At 42.6% G+C, this 22,594-nt stretch overlaps 1 protein-coding gene across 6 annotated transcripts in view; it reads left to right on the top strand.

Moving 5' to 3' along the window:
* ERBB4 (erb-b2 receptor tyrosine kinase 4) overlaps positions 1-22,594 on the top strand; it is a 757,628-nt gene that overhangs the window by 544,302 nt on the left and 190,732 nt on the right. For all 6 annotated transcript variants that reach the window (XM_083399758.1, XM_083399756.1, XM_083399759.1 and 3 more), the window contains 3 exons: positions 11,434-11,552; positions 17,900-18,041; positions 21,207-21,320. In XM_083399758.1, coding sequence (XP_083255884.1) covers positions 11,434-11,552; positions 17,900-18,041; positions 21,207-21,320 — 375 coding nt within the window. The remainder of the gene's footprint in view (positions 1-11,433; positions 11,553-17,899; positions 18,042-21,206; positions 21,321-22,594) is intronic.

Genomic DNA, 22,594 nt, shown 5'->3' with positions numbered 1-22,594 from the left:
GTCATGTGGCCAGTATGACTAAGCCGTTTCTGGCCACATGATGGGGTTGGGGTGCTTTACTGGCCGAGGGAGCCGGCGTACAGCTTCCGGGTCATGTGGCCAGCATGTGGCGAACCAGAGAAGCGCACAGAAATGCCGTTTACCTTCCCACTGGAGCGGTACCTATTTATCTACTTGCACTTTGACGTGCTTTCAAACTGCTAGGTGGGCAGGAGCAGGCACCGAGCAATGGGATTTGAACTGCTGACCTTCCGATCGGCAAGCCCAAGAGGCTCAGTGGTTTAGACTGCAGCGCCACTCCTAAATCAGTTTGATCCCTTGAGAGCTCCAACAGAGGCAGGAAGTTCCACTGGTGCAGCTTTCCGTATCACTCTGTGCAATTGATTAAATTCACCTTTAACATTTTTCATCTAGTAGAAGTAGACTTTCCCCTATCCAAGGAACGTTGCACAGCAACTCTTGTTTCTGTACCATTTGTATGCTGTAAGTTAAACTTGGAATGCTCCTCACCCTTCCTCTTCACCCCCAAAATAAACTGTAAGTTTTGGATGAGAATTTTGATCATTCAGAAAGCCTTAAAGAGCTTTGGTAATGCTTGATGTGAAAAACTGATACTCCAAAAGTCCAGTTTGCTCACAGCTCTCCCTTCCCAGCCTTTTCCCTTCCTCAAGCCCTCCCCCTCCAAAGAAAGACTTGCCTTGGGGAGGGGTTCCCATCAACACAGCAGAAGACCTGTGGAGCTTCTCCTTGGTGGCAAGGGAGACATGGGGTGTCCTCCTGTTGGGGATTTACTGGTGCTCAGTAGGAAATGATGCCCCCCCCCCCCGTCATTTGTAGCGCAGCCAATGAAAACTCCTATGGGGTCTTCTAATTGGCAACAAGTGATTCATAGACCATCATTTCTTGATGGAAAATTATTCAAAAAACCATGATTCCTGGTACACATGTAATTTCCTGCTGGTATTGCCGTCGCTCTTGCGAAAGTCCTCAGGAGAGGTCTGGAAGTGGTGTGTGGGCTCATGCGTAAATCTGAAGTGAAAAAGAATCCCGAGGCCTCATAAGGCTCACCTCTTCACAAGTTCCTGAAGCTCATATCTGGGCCTTAGCCTGACAGGCACTGACGTCATCTCTGGAAAATAATTAAGATATTCGGAGAGAGCAACTATTACTTTGTAGGCAATAGCGGCTCTTGCTTGAACACACACACAACCAAACAACAAGACCTTTACATGCCTAGATAAACAGCTCCGGGATTAAGAATTAATATTTTGTTGCTTTAAAATAGAGAATTGTCCAAGCGCAGAGGGAAAGCAATCAATAAGAGCATCAAGGTGCAAATGGGAGCTGGTGGGACACAAAAACAGAAAAAGCCGATTCAGCAGCTGTGGATCAATTATGGAAACCTGGCATTTTAGGAAAACATTGGCATCTTTAATTAAAACCCTTGTATTTCACTAATAACTCTACATGTTCATAAGGCTTTCTTATTGATTTCAGTTATTTCCCATTTCTCCCCCTTTTGGTAGATTTACAATTCCCTGTAATGGCGAATGAAAGGAAACATTTAGAGTGATTAATTGCAGGCAACTGTGTAACCAAACAATGCCACCCACCATTCCGACTACTTTTCGTAAATGCAGCTGCTAGCCGATAACAAAACAAAACAAAATAAATTGGCAATTGGGGGTGGGAAGAGATTTCCTTCTGTCAGGTTGCCATCCAGAGAACACTTTAGAGCAGAGGTACCAACTTCAATAAAATATGGGGGGGGCGGGGCGGGTAAGTCCTGCCCTGCATAATCAATCACAAGACACAGCACACACACACCCACACACCATTTGAATGGCAATGCCCATTAACTTTGTGGGGGGCTGGCCCCCTTAAATATTTTAGGGGGGGAGAAGGGACCTCAGCAACTAGCAGTTGGCTTCTATGCTTAAGAGCACATGCACCATAATTCCCAAGCACCAGATTCTTAAATGCTCAGTTGCTTGTTGCCCTCCGTTGATTTATCCAGCTATAGAAGTGCAGATTTTTTCACTACAGGTCTCCACAGAAAATGGAAGAAGGCGCCTTGCCTATTATTTACACATAATAGGGGAGGATGGGATACACCAGGCTTCCTCAGCCTCTGCCCTCCAAATGTTTTTGGCCTACAACTCCCATGATCCCTAGCTAGCAGGACTAGTGGTCAGGGATGATGGGAATTGTAGTCTCAAAACATCTGGAGGGCCGAGGTTGAGGAAGCCTGGGATACACAATCCTTAGCATTCTTGGAAAGGAAAATGCTGTCACAAATGACACGCACACAGTTGCAGGGGGAATCACAACAAGAGAGGACTCACACAAATGGCACAATTGATGAAAACTTTCATCATAACTACTTTAGGAACAGAGAGGTTACTGGGACAACAGTCATCCATTCCCTTAAATTCTGGGTGTCCTGGTGTTCCCCGTTGGTAGATTCCCCCATGATAGCAGTGCCAAAACAGGATGGGGACTAGGTACTTAATAGCAACGAGCGTATCGGCTTGTCACCACTGTTGCAGGCTTTCCCCTGCAACTGCTGTGCTTCCCACATTCTTCTTGCTAATTCAGTTGGTTAGGGAGAAGTTCTTGTGAAGATTGACACAGTCCCTGTGTGGGTTGCAAGTCAAATTTTCATTTATCCTAGGGAATGGGAGGGTAGAAGGTTGATCATGATCTACTGGCAGATATCTGAGTGATTTGCAGACAAGGGCTTCTGAGTTCAACAAAACAACAACCCTTTCACCCTTGCCCTCTTAGGTCAGGTTGTTGAAAATGAGTGGGAACAACCAGGAATCTTATGTTTTGTGTGAAAAGACTTGTGAGCTTGGTTTTGGTACTGATCACAATTCCTGAGCTGAGCATGTGCTCAGAGATACCATGTCCCTTCGACTCCTAGTGTATGGCTCTGTATATACTCCTGATTACTCTGCATCCAGGATATTCTCACTACTGGTTTGGGAAGTGGTGTACACATGACATTAGCCACAGGTCATATCTAATCTGTATATGACATGTCATTTCCTATCAAATACTGCATTTTGTTGTGTTTTCTTCCAAACCTGCTAAATCTAGTAGAAGGCACTTATAGTCACCAAGCTCCCCTGGGCCTCTGGTGACAAACATGGATGCAGGATGAGCCCCAGAGTACAAACTGGCTCTTTCAGGGCAGGCAATTTTTATTCAAAGTCTGTTCAAAATATTCACATTTGTAAGGTGAGCTACATCTGAAGAGGGCTATATTTGTTTTTTAAAAATGATACGTTACAGTTAAATGTCATTCTGTGTTACTGTATATGCCCCTCTCTTCCATTTTTAATATTCTAAAATTGTATCAGCATGAATTTAGCTTGGATGGTTATTTTCCAAATGCAAGTCACTCTTAATCTATATCCATCAATATATTACAAAATGCTATCAAATGTTTTGTGTTATAAAACATGTAACTGATATCTGCTTTTATGGAATTTCAACCAATGCAATATTTGGATTAACTTACTGGATTAAATTCAAAAAATGCTGATCTGGTTAAGCACGTGTGTGAAAGTGCAGAAGCGTGCATGGCATAGATATAGCACGCCTTCAACATTAGACGGGGCTCCACCTCTGTTGTCTTTTTGACACCTAGTGAAGACCTTCCTCCATCAACAATCCTTTGAAGTTGAGGCAGATCTTTTCCAGTCTGCATCTGTACTAGAACTATTTTAAGAGGGTTTAGAGGTTGCCAGTGCTTGGTCTCTTCTTGTTTGCCACCTTGGGCTCCTTTAGGAGCAAAGCTGGCATATAAATTTAAACAATATAATAAATAATAAATAAATATCAACAGGAGCTGCAGTTCCATAGCTTTCATGGCGGTTCATCTTCTTTGAAATTTTGTATTTATGTTGACTTAAGCCACCAAATCCACTATCAGTGTTTCTCATCACAGAAAAGCTGACACAATCCTAAGTATTTTTACTTGAAGGTCAGCCCCTATAGGTTCAATGGGACTTGGTTAAGAGCATACGAAGAGCTCCACTGGATCAAGTCGCAGGCCCACCTGATCCACCATTCTGTCAGATGCCTGTGGGAAACTCACAAGGAGGACCTGTGTTGAGCAGCGCTCTCTCCTCCCACAGTTTCTAGCCACTTGGTATTCAGTGCATTCAGCCTCCAACCATGGAGGCAGATCTTAGCCATCGTAGTTATTAGTCACTGACAGTCTCCATCTTCCTTAAAAGCCATCCAAGTTGGTAGCCAACTTGCCTTTTGTCTAAACCAGTGATGGCCAAACTTGGCCCTCCAGCTGTTTTGGGACTACAATTCCCATCATGCCTGACCACTGGTCCTGTTAGCTAGGTCTAAACTAAACAGCCCCAAATGCTCCAACTTTCCCTCACTGGGGAGTCGCTCCATCCCCTCTATCATTTTTGCTGCCCCTTCTTATTTTTTTTAACAGTACAATATCCTTTCTCAGGTGAGGTGACTAGAATTGTACACGCCATTCCAAATGCAGCTGCATAGGTTTTTTATAAGAACATTACAATATCAGCAATTTTATTTTCAATTCCTTTCCTAATGATCCCTAGAATGGCATTTAGCTTTTCCACAGCTGCCTCACGGTGGGCCAACATCTTCATCAAGCTAGCCACTTATTCTGACCACTTATTCATGGTCAGTTACCAAAAACACACACCATATGAGTGTACATGTGAAATTAAGAATATTTTGCGCTGGCATTCACCACTTTACACTTGTTTACACTGGCATACATTTGCCACTTTACAGTCCATCCACTCAGTTTGGAGAGATCTTTTTCAAGCCCTTCACAATCCTTTTTGGTTTAAATCAGACTCAAAAACTTAGTATAAGCAGCAAAATTGGCTTGTGAATATGTAAATAATAATAATAATAATAATAATAATAATAATAATTTATACCCGAGCCACCTGGCTGTGTGTTTCGGATTGCAGCTTATACTTATATTGAAGGATATTTTCACAGAAATAATCTGAAGTGTGTCATTATTGCCATTAGGGCACTCCCAGCTTCCAACAATCAGCATGCACTGCCACATTTACAGGTGTGGTTTTTTACGAATGCTGGTAAGGTCAAGCTATCAGTGGTTCAGGGTCAGCTCATCCATAAGGCAAGGTGAGGCAACTGCCTCAGGCGGCATGATCCACGGGGCAGCAGATCCCAATATCAGTCTTCATTTCCCCCTTGTTCTTGATGTAGATATTCACTCACCCCCTCTTGCCTGGTAGGGGTAGGGATGCCACTTTGTGGTTCACCTCAGGTGCCAATGTCTTGGGCTGGCTCTGAGTGGCCTATACATCTGGATAAGGGAGATCTATAGTCAGGTCTCTTGCTAGGAGTCTTCTTTCTCAGCGAGGAATGAATGGTCAGTGCACAGCCGTCAGCGCTGATCAGCAGGTGAGGCCCTGGTACAGGCCATATCCTTTTGGGGGCATGAGGTTAACATCAACCAAGAGCACGGTCTTTTCAGTGCTGGCCCTGCAATTTTGTAGCACACTTTCCCAGGAAATCTGGTTCTCTATCTCTTTGGTAGTATTTCAGAAGCAGGTGAAAACATTTTTAGCAGGGCTTTGGGGATTCAAATTTATCCTGCCAGGTGGCCTTAGCTCATGTTATTATTATTTTTTAAATGTATGTTAGATTATTTGATTAGCTATAAATTCTGTTTTGATGAATTGCCTTTTGAGCTGTGTGTTGAAAGCTGGTACATTTATTCTTGTAAATAAAATATGTAAAAGCCAATGCTATTTTTCTAGAAAAAGAGGTGCCGGAACTCACCATGGACGCCTCCCTTGCTTTCTTGCAATGGCACCTGAGAGGTGCCGGAACTGAGTTCCTGTGAGTTCTGGCTGAACAAAAGCCCAGAATAAAACCATTGATTTGTAGGTAAATAGAAGCAGTGTTAATGCAACCATTGTGATTTATCTGACTCATTGTGAGCTACTTTGAGCAAATACAAGCTGTAAATATTGGCTTGTCTCATTGTGAGGACAAGCAAGCTGAAGATTGCTAAGGACTCGGTGTGCTAGAAATGTGGAATTAATTATCAATTATAAAAGCTTATATAACATTATAGTACAATGTTACACCTTTCCATTGGCAAAACACAAGATTTAGTCCTCAGCGAGCTTTTACAATTTCTTACTGCACACTTTAGAAAATTCATTTTAGAGTTGTTGGGGGGTTTGGGGTTTTTTTTTTTTTTTGTTCATGTAATGAATCATTGAAGAGTGAATCATATTTAAATTGGATAGAGAGTTCAGGAGGTTTCATTTAATGATTACCTTGAAGAGTGCAGTTTGGCTGTTGACTGCTCATTTTTGAATCACCAGCCACCTTGGGAATTCAGGACGCAGCAGTGTTTAACCTGTATAAGCCACTTCTGCATATTTTATGACTGTGGCCCAACGGCACTCTCTCTCCCCCCCCCCAACACAATAGCTAATTAGCTGAATAAAGTGCACTGCTCTGGATTCAATTTTCAGGTAGGGTGTTGTTTCATTTTGGACTTTTGGACTTGGACTTTAAGCAAGATAACTTTTTGATCAGCATCTTTGCAGGACTGGGAGCCAGTATGATGTTGTTCCGTAGGGAAGCGATAGGCAGGGAGGTACAGAGTGCTAAGTGCCTTCTTGGCAGTGGTGCCCTCCCACCAGGTGTCAGGGAGATAAAGAAGTACACAACTTTTAGAAAACATCTGAAGGCTGTTCAGGAAAGTTTTTAACATCTGACATTTTATTATTTTTTATATTTTATATTTATATTTTTTATACCAGGTGGGCAGGGTATAAACAATATTATTATTGTTGTTGTTGTTGTTGTTGTTATTGTTGTTATTATTATTATTATTATTATTATTATTATTATTATGAGATTCAGGGCTCCAAAAGGCTTTACTGCTCCATATGTTAAGTGCAATCTTTACCTGAGTCTCAGGTCTTCTGACCTCTATCCCGTGTGTGTGCACACGGTTCTTGATCTAGGGACTGCAGTGAGAATTTATGTGAGAATTTATGTGAGAATTTTATTGTGAGAATTTTAGTGAGAATTTATGTTGGGAAGGTGCAAGCTTTATGTTGGCGGGAGGCAGAACCTCAGTTAGTTAAGTATTTTAATTTATTTACCTGATTTGGGGGGGGTCTGCCCCCCTGCCCCCCCCTTGGCTACGCCCACGCTGGCAGCCCCTTTGCCCAGCCCCTTTTCCTGCATCTAGCCAAATCCTCCTCCTCCTTTTATACCTAACCAAACCCCCTTTCTCTGCACCTGCCCCATTCCTCCCCTATCCCCTCACAGCTTAACCCAAGCCCCTTTTAAAGGAGGAATGAGGCGCTTCAGAGCTCCTCCCCCCTCTGATAGACCTCCCTGCAGCACCCCTTAAAGGAGGAGGAGGACATTTTCAGGGTTTTAAAATCTGTTGTTCCAGGCCAGTTTCCTGTCTGAGCAAATTGCTGCTCAGTAATTCACACAGGTATCTTGCCTCACTGTCTTTGCTGAAATCAGTCCTTAGCTTGGCCCTAACTACTACAGCTACTATTAATTTAGCCATACTCTACTTTTTCATTGACAAGGACTGGAGGCAGCTACAGATAAAGTAAGAACAGCTATAAATAATAATTAAAAAGTAATTTAGCATTTATAATTAAAGTCATATATATGTATGTGTGTGTGTGTGTGTGTGTATATATATATATATATATATATATTTGCTTTCGTAGATTTTCACGGGTACAGGAATGCAGGTTTTGGTGTCCTCGGGTGTCTTCCCGTGTAAAAGTTGGGGTGTCTAGGCGACGTTTCGACGAGGTCTCACTCGTCATCTTCAGGCTGGTGCTTTCGGCTTCTTGTTACTGGAACAGAGCAGGATCTCAGTGTTTGAGTTCCTATAAATACTGTTGAGGAGGTGTGGTGTATAGCCTCCAATGTTCTGGGCAGAGAGGAGGTTCCCAGGCTAGTGTGCCTTTTCTTCTTTTGTTCCTTAATTACTTGAGGGATATCTTGAGTGATTTCTTGAGTGATTTCCTGAATCCCACTTAGGTGGGTCATTAGGTGTGGATTAGTTGCTAAAGCCTTCGTGTCTTGAACTCTTGAACTTTGTGAAGAGTTTTTCTGAGAAGATGGCTGTACTGCACTTGGTTGTGCTCTGGCTTGGCTTCGTGTATAGGGGCGAGCTGTGGTTTTGTGGCCTGTGCCAGCCAGATCTGTGTAGGGATTGCAGGGGGGTGCAGCATCCGGAGGTGCCACCCTGGTTTGGCTACTGGATGGTGTCTGTAATTTATCTGTGGATATATATAGGTGTCTGTAATTTATCTGTGGATATATATATAGGTAAAGGGACCCCTGACCATTAGGCCCAGTCGCAGATGGGGTTGGGGTGCTCAGCTTGCTTTACTGGCCGAGGGAGCGGGCGTACAGCTTCCGGGTCATGTGACCAGCATGTGGCGAACCAGAGCAGCGCACGGAAACACCGTTTACCTTCCCGCCGGAGTGGTACCTATTTATCTACTTGCACTTGACGTGCTTTTGAACTGCTAGGTTGGCAGGAGCTGAGACCGAGCAACAGGAGCTCATCCCGTCATGGGGATTCGAACCGCCGACCTTCTGATCAGCAAGCCCTAGGCTCTGTGGTTTAACCCACAGCGCCACCCTATATTTATATATTTTTTATTTATATATAAATATATATATATATAGAGAGAGAGAGAGAGATCAAGTGCTGCAGCTCTCCAATGGTTTGGCTTCACCCCACCCTCTTCCATTGTTTCCCAAGACAGACGGATGCCAACAAAAAGATATAGATATAAAAGATCTATTCAAAACATTCAGGCAATGACAGTGAAAACTACATCAAGCTCTTGTCTCAGAACCTGACAGCAAGAACAGACTCCTGCTGAGGCCTGACACCTTTTCTGGGATCATAATGTGGGTGAAAAGCCTTCACTAGAAAGCCTGATTACACAGAGCAGGGGAAAATGTACGGTAAAGATGGGTGACTTGCTATAGACTTGAATGATTGGTTTGAAAAATAAATCAAGTTGCATAAAAATAAATAGAAACCAGCAGAAATGGCTCTGCTTGTTTCCTGAGGGAATCTGATTTGGACCTGAAATTATAATCCAAGGCAGAGAAGAATTAAGGGGCTTTGTGATGCTCGCCTCGTATTTAAGACTGGCATTAGGAGTCCCCAGCCTGGTATCCCTTCCTGAGCCCAATGAACTTGGCCAGCCCCTCTCATCTTGTGAGCAGACTGCTCTCCTCAGTCAGGCATGTAGAGAGCTGGAAATATCCAAGTAGGTTTCCTTCAATAAAGAAGGAAGCAACTAAGGCCAAACTTTGCAAACTGTGTGTCACAACACATTGGTGTCAGCAGCAATGTGTGGGTGTGTCACACAAATGCTCCCTGTGCTCCTCCTCCCGGAGCTGGAAAGGGGTTAGTTTCACCTCCGATTTGCTAGTAAAAATGAATTACTGTGTCGTGAAATGATGCATGTCTAAAAAGTGTGTTGCTAACAAGAAAAGTTTTGAAAGCTCTAAGCTACGTTGTTGTCACAGAAGATAGATGGCACTACAGATATAAAATTTACAGCATGTTATGGTTTAAGATAAAATTACATTGAAATGTTACATAGATGGTATCTATATAACACCTGGTAGATTGGCAAAAGTGTGTACATCAAAATCAAATAAGTGTTGGAAATGCAAAGAAAAAGAAGGTACTTTTTATCATATGTGGTGGTCTTGTTGTAAGGTTAAAGCTTACTGGGAAATGATATATAATGAGTTGGAAAAGATGTTTAAAATAACATTTATAAAAAAACAAACCCCAGAAGTTTTTCTTTTGGGAATCATAGGCATAGAACTACCCACAGAGTACAGAAATTGATTTATGTATGCAAGTACAGCTGCAGGAATGTTACTTGCCCAAAAATGGAAAGAAGAAGTCCTGATGAGAGATGAATGGACACAAAAACTTATGGATTATGCAGAAATAGCAAAACTTAATGGAAGAATGAGAAATCAAGATAGCAAACATTTTATAAAAAATGGAAATGGTTTATTGAATATCTACAAACAAATTGTAAACAGATAAAGACATTGGCAGGATTACTGTAATAACCTGCAGTTTCAGAAGAATATATAATCAAAATAGATGAATAAAATAATTAGCTAAGTTGATTTAGAATATGCAAGAAATGATAAAATAAATTTAAGGAACCGCAGAAAGAGGAGGAAGGAAGTCAAGGTTTGAAATGTTAAAACAATTGTTAAGCTATTGAAATGTATATAAATGAAAACTAGAAATAAAATTATAAAAAAGAAACAAAAGAAAAGATAGGTGGCACCATAATTTGAGCACTTCAGAGAGATGAGCTTTTATCTGTGTGTCTTCCTACATTTTTAAATATAGAACTAACCTTCCATGAACACTTGGATCGCAGTAATAGCAGTTGTTTCCCTTTTGCCTTTAAATAGAACCTTTCCCCCCTCCCATAATGATTTGAAACTGGTCACCCGAAACTGGCATCATGCCTTGGCTATCATGAGCAGGGCAAACAGCATCCATCAACAGAGATGGGTAGATAAGTTTGCCTGTCATAAGTTTATCATATAAGGATGGGCTTCCTTTTGAACCTGGAATCGGCCTTCCTCATCTCTATGTGGTGATAAGAAGAAGTCAGGATTTCCTCAAACCTACTAAGCTTAGGAGAACAAATCCCAGGGCAATCAAGGTCCTCACATATTTTCCCCTAATGATCTGCACATTTCTTTAATCAAATGATATTCAGGTAGAGACAAGTAAATTCTGAAGTGTGTGTTTTTTGCTGAAAGAAATATTGCAAAACTTTAAAATATTTAGTTGTGAAAAGCATTCTTCTGTTACATAAGACAGCAAGGTACCATGCATATAAAATAAAACTCACATCTGAAATATTTTGCATGCATACATTTAATTTGGAGTAAGGATCCTTTAAAAAAAACATACCTCAGCTTTTTGTACTGCAATAGCTTGTGCTCTATTAAACAGTGTGATAAGTAATTTGGTTAGGGCAGCTGGCAGCTGATGAGCACTGGACCTGATGGGGCTGCTTGGTGGCCGAGGAGTCACAGAAGTGTGGCCAAGTTATAGTTTTCTCCTAATCTTCCTCCATGCAAAAAGCGCCACAGACACTTAAACATTGAGAGTACCGTACAAATGCTTAGCACCTGACTAAACTGAAAAGAAGTATGTTTTGGTCATGTTAGCATGTCACAGAATAACGGACAAAGGTGTAATTTATTTGTGTTGGGGACCCCTACCTTAATTTCCCTTTTCTCCTACAGTTTCTCAGTTGTCCAGGCTGAACTTGTGTTCTGTGCTGATAGCGTTTATGATTTCTCTCCCCTTTCCAGTGACGAAGATGGTATGTGCTGAGCAATGTGATGGCAGGTGTTATGGGCGCTCCGTCAGCGAATGCTGCCACCGTGAATGCGCAGGAGGCTGTTCTGGACCAAAAGACACCGACTGCTTTGTAGGTCTCACCCTTCACTCCTTTCTGTCTTCCTATCAGCAGCTTTGCTCATTCTTGGGCATTCTTGCCAAGGAAATGTGTGTGTGTGTGTCTTTAATTATACTGCATGTACAGTGGAAGATATTCACTCACCGTTTTAGCATTCATGTTTTCCCATTACATTTCCGTTACTTATCAGCTTATTTCACCCATTGAAACATTTATGAGATTTGCAAATAGAGATTTGAAACCATTTATATGCTAATTGGTATGATTTTTATCTTAAGTGAAAATACATTTTACTTTCCTAAAAGTTAACATTTATAGGAAGTGGGCAATTTATATCAGAAGTTTGACTTTAAACAAAAGACAGACCAAAAATCCACCATCCGTCATATTTGCTAAAAACAGAATATAAGAGCTGTTGCCTAAAAGTGAAGGAAGTGTAGGAAGCCTAATTTATTTCTGTGGACAATGTTTCCTCCTAAGTGAGCTTCTGATGGCAGCCTCAGTCAGGTATCCCCAGCTTAAACAACCAGGTGGCCATGACTAAGTTTTGCTAATAAATGTGATGCCTAAACTGTATGGAACTGATCACAAACAATGTATGCACATGTCAAGTTAGGATTAGGAGCTTCCCAGTGGGAAATGCAATGGAGCATTTCAGAGCTAAAATTAATGTGAAGAATCGGACTCAAATATTATATTTCCATTTTAATCTAGAAGAGCTGGATTTTGAATTTCTCTGCATGAACTGGGAAATTGTTTCAGCTCTAACTTGATGTCACCAAAATGGTACTCAAAGCAGAACAAGAACATGGCAGGGAATTAACTCCCTTAATTAAAGGTTGTCGTTTGCTCCTGTCCTCTGTACACCTTTATATCAAAAGAACGGGTGAGCTAACAATACCCATTCTTCCAAAGAAAACTGGTTTTGAAATCAGGAATTACAAAAGTTGGGGAAACAGTATGTAGTTTAGCTACCAAGGGGTATTTTTTCTCCCCCTCGTGTCCCTAAAAGTTTTTTTTTATTTGCCTGATTTCTTTTATGCTGGAGGCCAAATTAGGCATGATCATAGGAACCCCACTAGTGTGTGAAAGGGGTGTGTGTGTGCTTGTCCTTGTGTGTAAGATCAAAGTGGGTGTATAAGTGAAGGAAGCAAACCTGCCCTTCCTCTGCATTTCCCCTTTGCAGTCAGATACCCAAATGGAAGTGAGCTGAGCTGGGACTCAGGAACAAGTGCCTGGGGTTATGAATCACAGGAAGGGGAAGGAGGAAGGTCCAGCTCCCCATATCTGCATGTCCTTTGTTGTTAAGATCAGGGGTCCGAGCTAGATGAGATGGTGAGAGATTCATGTCAACGACTTGGATGATGGACTCAAGGGCATCCTGATCAAATTTGCAGATGACACCAAACTGGGAGGGGTGGCTAACACCCCAGAGGACAGGATCACACTTCAAAACGACCTTGACAGATTAGAGAACTGGGCCAAAACAAACAAGATGAATTTTAACAGGGAGAAATGTAAAGTACTGCACTTGGGGGAAAAAAATGAGAGGCACAAATACAAGATGGGTGACACCTGGCTTGAGAGCAGTATATGTGAAAAGGATCTAGGAGTCTTGGTTGACCACAAACTTGACATGAGCCAACAGTGTGACGCGGCAGCTAAAAAAGCCAATGCAATTCTGGGCTGCATCAATAGGAGTATAGCATCTAGATCAAGGGAAGTAATAGTGCCACTGTATTCTGCTCTGGTCAGACCTCACCTGGAGTACTGTGTCCAGTTCTGGGCACCACAGTTCAAGAAGGACACCGAGAAACTGGAACGTGTCCAGAGGAGGGCAACCAAAATGGTCAAAGGCCTGGAAACGATGCCTTATGAGGAACGGCTAAGGGAGCTGGGCATGTTTAGCCTGGAGAAGAGGAGGTTAAGGGGTGATATGATAGCCACATTCAAATATATAAAAGGATGTCACATAGAGGAGGGAGAAAGGTTGTTTTCTGCTGCTCCAGAGAAGCGGACACGGAGCAATGGATCCAAACTACAAGAAAGAAGATTCCATCTAAACATTAAGAAGAACTTCCTGACAGTAAGAGCTGTTCGACAGTGGAATTTGCTGCCAAGGAGTGTGGTGGAGTCTCCTTCTTTGGAGGTCTTTAAGCAGAGGCTTGACAACCATATGTCAGGAGTGCTCTGATGGTGTTTCCTGCTTGGCAGGGGGTTGGACTGGATGGCCCTTGTGGTCTCTTCCAACTCTATGATTCTATGATTCTATGATTCATGTTATGATTTCCGATGGGTTTGTCAAGGAGCTGGTGCTCTTTTTGGATTCAAAACACAAGAAGCATACAAATGGGATGGAGGCTAAAGATTTTATTAGCCAGCCCAAAGAAAGCCGCAAAGCATTGTCGATATCGCTCTAGCTGCTGGGCACTCTGTCAGCAGCAGACATGGCTATTGAAGATGGAGATGCAGATCAGGCTGTGTGGAGATTCCCAAGCTTTGAAGCTCTGCAGTTCTGAGGATCTGACCAGCTGCAGTCTTCTGAGACTTATATACTGTTGGGGTTCTACAAGCTATGCATGATGTTTGGGTGACACATCAGTTTCCTACCAAAGGAAAAGGCTAGTTGGTATTTGTCAGGCAGCAAAATATATAACTCCTAAGAATAGCCTCTACACCCTGCTATAAATGCCAGCTGAAGCTTTGTCTTAAAGATACAAATTCCCACAACTGTGCTATCTCAGCATACAACCAACTAGTGAGAAACTAATACTGTACAAAAGTAACAGAATTAAAGGCCTGCTTAAAGGCCTAGCAGCCCTAGCCCACAGGAGTGCATAGTTATGCAAGAAGCATTGTTGCAGACCACCTAAAATCCTTGCGATAACATAGCTTTTCTGTAATATTCCAATACAGGGTTGTTGTTGTTAAGTTACAAATGTATGGCTGTTCCTCAGAAACGCACATGGAAAATAGCACCTTAGATGTGCATCTCAAAAACATTTCAGGGGAAAGGTTAGACAGTGCCACCTTATGTACGCTCCTCACCATCACCTAAGCTCCTGGAGTATACTTACCTCTACCTCTACTGAGCCCCGGAAGAGACAATACAGTCGTAGCTTGGTTCTCAAACTCCGTTTGACTCCCAAAACTGTTTGAAAACCAAGGCACAGCTTCCGATTGGCTGCAGGAGCTTCCTGCACTGAAGTGGAAGCCACATAGGATGTTCGGCTTCCGAAAATTCGGAACACTTCCGTGTTTTCGGCACTCGGGAGCCAAAACGTATGAGTACCAAGGAGTTCAAGAACCAAGGTACGACTGTACAGGCAACTCCCAGTTTACATGGGGGTTACATTCCGGGCTCCCTCATGTGTAACTGAAATCGTGTATGTTGGGAGCACCCTGGAGGGGCAGCAGGGCTTGCACAGCTGATGCACAGGGAAGCTTCTTCCCCACACATCAGCTGAGCTGAGACCCACTGCCCCTCTGGCTCACATAAGCAGGGGGGCAGCAAGGCTTGCACAGCTGACGTGTGGGGAAGGGGCTGCTGCCGCCTTGCACGTCAGCTGTTAGGCAAGAAGGCTTCTGGCTCACGAGGGGACCTTGCCCAGGGCCTGAAGAGGGCATCCTCTTTGGGCTCTGGAGAGGGTCTTCTCCAGGGTGCTCTGCGTTTCCAGGTTCCTGACACTGCTTGTGACACATGCAAACAGAGCACATGTAAATGGGAAGTTGCTGCATTAGTAAAGCTGAAAAAACTAGACCTCCTTCTATGCTACAGGAAGCCAGGCCCACATGCCTTTCTGCTCCAGCTCGAAAGCATGGAATGCTCTAAAATATACTACCAGTACTTGTAAACAATACTTAAAGCCACAAATTTAAAATTTGCTGAACTCTTCAGAATGATTTTAGTAGATCCTTAATGAAAGGTTATCATAGCTTTGGGCTATACATCATTAGCATTCTACATCATTATGATATAGTTACTAAGCAATTCATTATGATGATAAGGTGCCAGGGCAGAAAATGAATAAAAGCACTAGATTGAGGGAAAGAATTAAATGAGTTATGTTATGTATTAATTAAAGCAATTTCAGCATATGCTGCATTAAGAGATGGTCTGACCTATAATGCCTGCTTCCTCGAACCTATAGTATCCTGCTGTGAAAATTGCTAGATAAGGCAATCATCCATTGTTCTCGCAAGTGCTGGCATGTATTCATTTGTGTGAGCATTCTTGGAAGCAAAGCAATGCCTATCTCTGCAGCATTAATGTTTCAGTAAATGTACTCACAAGGATTTAGAGGTATTTAGAGAATAATGAGAGTCAAAATTAAAGTGGATCTAAACAGGTCTCTGACTGTATTTTGTGCCTTTAATAACTCAGCAGTAATTCAACACATTGGTCTTGTTAAATTAAAAGGGGTTCCATTATAAAAGCCTTGCATCTACCTCACCAAAACATTCAATATGGTGTCCACTTAAACAGAACCAGCCTTTACCATTTGCTCCTTAAGTTGATTCAGGGAAATCTGTGTCACTCTTCCTAACTTTGCTGGAGTCCTAGCTGACACCCTGTTTCCTGATGAAGGCTTCTAATGCTTTAAACAATGGCATGTCTGACAATAAACAGAAAAACTTGCTTACATAGGCATCCCCTTGATCTCTCAATCCGACTCTCCTGTTTTAAATTGTTTTGTTGTTCTAATGGGATTGTTTTAGTTCATATTTTAATATTTTATACTTATAAACCATGCAGAAATCTACCTTGATGTGGTTTGTGTGTGATATTTTATATTATTATATTATATTATATTATATTATATTATATTATATTATTTCAATTGGTGTATCCCAGGGGTGTCCAACTTCCAAGAGACTGTGGTCTACTCCCACTATACCCATTGGATTGACCAAAGTTGTTGAGCTTTTTTTGGTGGGGGAGACCAGAGTTGTTGAGCTTTAGGGATCAACAGTTGACAGCAGGGAGAAAGTGCTTCTTGCTTTCGGTTCATGGCAGGCCATGCATTCCTACTGAGAACGGCTTGGCACCCCGATCCCCTGAGTCTGCTTTAGCAGGAGAGCACAAACAGTTAGTACACTGGACACTTGCCGCTAAACCAGCAGCACAACCCAATTGCCTCCTGCCATGGAAACCTCTGCTCTTGAGCAGTGTAGTAAACAATGATGGTAGCTTTTCTCTTATCACTGCAAGGACCTCCATCGTACTGTGGAAAGGATAGGGAATAAGCATTGCCGCAGAAACACGGTTGATTGCTACTGCTGTCTTGTCACATTTGGAATGGTCAGTGCAATGGCATCAGATTTGTTTTTATGCTAGTGCCAACAGGTTCATCCTATTTTGCCACCTGAATCAAAATGGGAAGGTGCTGCCCGCCTCTCCCCACCAGCCAAAGCCTTGCTTACCAGGGTTGCAGTGGTGGTGGCTTCAAGCAGGATCTCACAAGATCTTGTGGAACTCTCATAAGAGTTCCACGAGATCTTGCGAGATCTCAACAGAAGCCACCACCACAGCTGTGCAACCCCCATGATGGCAGGGGTAGGCATAGTGCCTGCAGGGGCACCACCCCATGGGATTCTACCACCTGAGGCTTCACTCGGCCTCAAGGGTGGGCCAGCCTGGGTGCTGAGAACTTAAGGCACAATCCTACAAACTAGCGTATCAGCACAGAATATCGTGATCTGAGGCTGGGATCGGGCCTCCAGAGCAACTATGGAATGTGTGCATTTAGGCCTTAGAGTCCTCTGCTCACCCAGAAAGGACTGTGGTGTTAGCTCCTGCCATTTGCTCATGTTAGGTCACTGGAATAGTACCTTTTGCCTATTGCACTTTAGGTTCCAGCTTCTCCAGCCTTTAGCAAAAATTTAAAGGTCCTCTCTTGATGATCATCACATGGACAATGTTCTTCAATTACGCCTGTCATACCCCAACCCCTAAGCAGAGACTTATAGCTCTAAGTCGTATAAACATAACACGAGCTGTGCTGGGTTGGACCTCAGGCCCACCTGGTCTGGCCTCCCGTTCCCACAGTGGTCAACTGCATGCCTCTGGGAAGCCCCAAAGTTGGACTCCTAGCTCTCCATCTTCAGCAGCTGGTATTCAGGGGCATGGTGCCTCTGATTACTTGGGGGTAATATGCAGTCCTCATGATGTGTTATAAGAATATTATTTAAATTTCTTAGATTAGACTTCAATTGAATTTGATGACTCAGGAACTAAAGGTTATTATTTACATAGAGTGAATACCTTAAGAAACTTATTTCCTATTGTTATTGTCAAGGGTCTGTTTATTAAATGCCGATAAAAGCTCTGATTCAAACTGTTCTTTCCTGTCTTGCAGGCTTGTATGAATTTTAATGACAGTGGGGCTTGTGTCACGCAGTGTCCGCAGACTTCAGTTTACAATCCTGCCACCTTCCAGATGGAAAACAACCGAGACGGCAAATACACCTATGGTGCTTTTTGTGTCAAAAAGTGCCCGCGTAAGTTACAGGAGGAGGGTTGCCTTTCTTCCATGAAGGGCAACTGTTTCAAAGTGTCACCGTAGAAGTCTTTTTAAAAAATAATTGCAAAGCATGCCAAATGTACGGTGAAGTTAATGATGAAAAAGCACCCTATTTTCTTCAACAGCAATATATTGGAGGTTATAACTTACTCTAAGAATGGCATTGTTGAATGCTGACATTTTAATAACACCCTATAACTTAGAGCCAAAAATCCATGATAAATGTTTTGGTTTGTGTGGTCAAAATCTCAGCTTCCATCCAGCAGCAGATGTCAAATATGGAGCAGATTCTAACATTTCCTTTCTTTAAACAAAGTCTCATTTTCATTTCCCCTCAAACATAAGTGGAATTTTTTTTATGTTTGACCTTTTCTTGAAATTCAAGTGTGTGGTTTGGTCATGTGAGTCAGAACAGGCTCATTGCTATCAAGGCACATTAAAATATTGCTCCCAACCCCCAACATTACAATGGCTACCAAGGAGGTTTCAGTCAGATGAAAATATAAAGTACTCCACCGTAAATACCTTTCAGGTACAGACTGTTAAACTGGATTACTAAAACTATTTATATGGACTGTTCCCAGTGGGAGTAGTGCAGAGTAAGTGGCTAAAATAATGTCTTTCTGATAGATCCTAATGATGATTTCTTCTGACCCCCTGAGGCCAGCCACCCACTGCCAGTGAAGATGGCAAGCATTATCACATTGCCAGAGCATTTAGCATGTTCTGTTGCTGCGTAGGCCCGCGCAAGTGGATGTAAACTGAAAGCATGCAGACAACCCTTTATATGTTCTCATTTCAATAACATCTTAGGGGCTACATATACTTGATATTTGAATATTTTGGGGTTTAAGGGTACAATCTTTTAAACATCAATTAAAGAAATTAAGGGGGGATCTGTGTAAGGGAGTTTCTTAAGGATGGGCTAGTATAATTGTCTACTGACTTAAGTGATGGAATAGATGTGTAGAAATGGACATTGCAAAACAAACAACCCAGTTTTTTCACAGCACCTGCAATCACACACAGTGGCTATCAGTGTAGTCACTGAATGATGTGCATATTATGTGTGAAATTGTTCTTTCTTGACAATCTTTCCCAATTTCATTGTTGTGTTGCATTTTTTTCTGATATAAGTAGCTGTGAGCATGCTACAAGCAGAAACATGTGGTGCATGTACTATAATAATATCCAAGAATTGAAAGCAGTGTTAGAAACTGAGATATGAAAGCTAGGAGCTAAATGGCACCTTAAACCTAGGTTATGGGCGCAACAATGGAAGGTCTAGGCTCGGTTTTTTATAACAAGAATACGAAGTTTAAAATCAAGGAACTACAGCTAAATTATTATGTTCATTTTTCACGTGGTCTAGTCCATCCCCTGCCCACCCCCCTAATATTCTTGAGAAGGTCTCCTCTCCAGTCTTCAGATAGTAGCTGGAAGTGGGGAGGCAGAAAAGGGTTCCTAGGCGCAGTACAGCACCCAGAGCTGAGAAACTGCTCACAGTAATGAAATTCCCTGTCACAAAATGCACCTAGAACAATGGGAGTTTCGAACACTGAGCGAAAGGCAGTGCCCATTATTCTGTCCCTCATATTTTTTTTATTCACAACAACCCTGTGAGGCAAGTTAGCTTGGGAGATAGTGGCTGGCCCAAGGCCACTCAGAGAGCTTCCTTACTCATTTGAAGCTGAGTCTTTCCAGTCCTAGGCTGACACTCTCAACACTAGGCCACATTTGCATGGCAAGCAGCACCTGCTGAAATCCTCTCTTCTACATAATTATTAACGGTGCAAGAAGTACAAGGTGCTATCCTAGTTATGTGAAGCAGCTATAGACATATGTTTTGTATACATCAGGTTCAATCCCTGTCATTTCCAGTAAAAGGGGCATTTCATTGTAAGGTTGGAAAAAAATACCTGCCTAAAAAGCTTGAAGAGGCACTGCCAGTCAGAGCAGAGAGTACTAGATTAGACAAACCAATGATCTGGCTTGCTGTACAATATCTTCATATTACCATGGATCCCAGAACCTGGTGTGCTTTGTTGGCACCAGCATAATAAGCTAGAATCAGGGGGAACTTTGACTTTTGACACAGTTAGTTGTAATGATTTGTGGTTAAGTAAAAAAAGGTATGGGACGCGGGTGGCACTGTGGGTTAAACCACAGAGCCTAGGACTTGCCGTTCAGAAGGTTGGTGGTTCGAATCCCCGCAACGGGGTGAGCTCCCGTTGCTCGGTCCCTGCTCCTGCCAACCTAGCAGTTCAAAAGCATGCCAAAGTGCAAGTAGATAAATAGGTACTGCTCTGGCGGGAAGGTAAACGGCGTTTCCGTGTGCTGCTCTGGTTCGCCAGAAGCAGCTTAGTCATGCTGGCCACATGACCTGGAAGCTCTACGCCGGCTCCCTTGGCCAATAAAGCAAGATGAGCGCAGCAACCCCAGAGTCAGCCACGACTGGACCTAATGGTTAGTGGTCCCTTTACCTTTACCTTAAAAAAAGGTATACATAAGTTTATTATTATTTTTTTATACTAGAGCAGCATTTTGCTAACTAGTTGTGGAAATGAATCCCACATTTAGTATGCCTAAAAATATACATTCCCATTTGGTCATTGTTTTGAAATTTAATTGCCATTATCTACAAAATTGAATATCCAGATACCTTCTTTTCTTTCTTTCTTTTTTGTCTGTATGAGCATAAGACTGAGATAATTCAAAGCATCTTTTATTTTATCCAGTGGTTGGTATACCAGCTTGGCTGTGACCGTGTATCCTTTGATGCTAAAATAACATTTCAAACATTTTCCAGAATACAAACCTCATTAAGATGGAGTTACAGCGTCAGCATCTCAAGGGAAATGAAACTTTTAAAGAATGTTGAAATTAGCAACAACATAAAGCAACAGGGATACAGGAGAATGCGAGCTTAGAGAAAACTTCAAAAGATAAAATGCAGTTCTGAGACAAATACATAAAAATGAATCTTGAATGCAGCAGCAGAAAAGTGGGACCCACATCCCATTTCCCCCATCCCCCCTCTCTCTGTGTTAAAAAGGGATGCTCAGAAGTATCCGTGGTGTGATGCTTATAGATGGTTTTATTTCCAATAATACACTTTCCTGTTTTTTTTACCTCCTTCTAGATAACTTTGTGGTTGATATCAGCTCTTGTGTCCGTGCCTGTCCCAGCCCCAAGATGGAAGTTGAAGAAAATGGCATTAAGACATGTAAACCATGCACTGACATTTGCCCTAAAGGTAGGCTGCTCTTTATTATACTTCCGACCTTGTGTGCTGTGCATTGCCATGACATAAAGCAAGGAACTAATTTGGAAGTGGCATGAAACTAGTGAAACCTGGATGCAGTATGGGGCAGGCTGTGATTGCTCCCCTTGGAACTGGGATACTGGGAGATCCTGTCATAATGTGTTTCCTCATGTAGCCCACTAGAGTAGTGTTCTTCAAGAGCTGAAACCCACTTGGATTCTCAGCCTGAAACACGGGACCCACTTCTGAGCTAGGAAGGGTGCAAAGCTTGACCTTAGCCCAAAGGTGGCAACTGCATTGTGAACCTTTTCTCTTTTGTGTGTACTCCTCCCCTTGTGTGTACTCCACTGCGCCTCCTCCCCTTGTCCCTGCAAGAAAGACATGAAGCAGCGCAGCAGCATTGCATGTCCAGTATTTGAGTTGAGGGGGGGGGGAGGCCTCCTTCCTCAGGAAAAAAAATGGGGGGGGGGGAGAGAGAATAGTGCCACAGTTGGTCCATAAGTGTCAAGGTGGGAGGTGGGAGCAAGTCAGCAATAATTCACAATGTGTCAGTGAAGTTAACTAAAAAGCTCAGGCCAGGTGATCACAGCAGCTCTTCCCAGTAGGTCTGGTTGCAGTGAGGCAGATGTGAGAGTTGAAGGCCTTCCCACGACTCTCTAAGGTGTCTGTCTCCTCCCCCAGGTCATTTCCCAGCACCCTGAGGCTGCTTGTCTGGTCTCTCTTTGCTCCTCCCTCTTCATTCCTCTTCTTGTTCTGGGAGACAGGACCTGCCCATCGCAGGAGGGCGATAAATCCTGGTTTCCTCATCAGCCTGACTCATCTCTGCCTCTTGGTATACAAATTTAATAAGTAAATAACTAAGGTTGTCAAAACAGCTTCAATCATCACTGACCATTGGCTGGGCTGGGACTGGTGGGAGCCCAACAAAATATGTAAGGCTACAGTTAGGGACACAGGTGGTGCTGTGGTCTAAACCACTGAGCCTAGGACTTGTCTTTAAAAAAAAAAAAAAATTATGAACAGGCCAATCACATCACATTATCCAATTCACATTAGTTCCAAATTATACAGCCAAATTTTCAATTTTGTTGGGGGTACCCATACATCAAGCTCCGAACGAGTCCAAACATCACTTATATTGCTGCTTTAATTAAACAGTTCTATCCAGTTCAATCCAATCCAGATAGCCCTTTATTACTTTCTTCATCTTCTTGTTGTTATCGTATATTCCTTTCTTTACGATCTCTGATAATCTTCACAAGCAG

The sequence above is a fragment of the Podarcis tiliguerta genome, assembly GCF_965153285.1.
Source record: "Podarcis tiliguerta genome assembly, chromosome: 1".
Classification (NCBI taxonomy): domain Eukaryota; kingdom Metazoa; phylum Chordata; class Lepidosauria; order Squamata; family Lacertidae; genus Podarcis; species Podarcis tiliguerta.
Note: the sequence above shows the minus strand (reverse complement) of the source record. Positions and strands in the feature narration are given on the sequence as shown.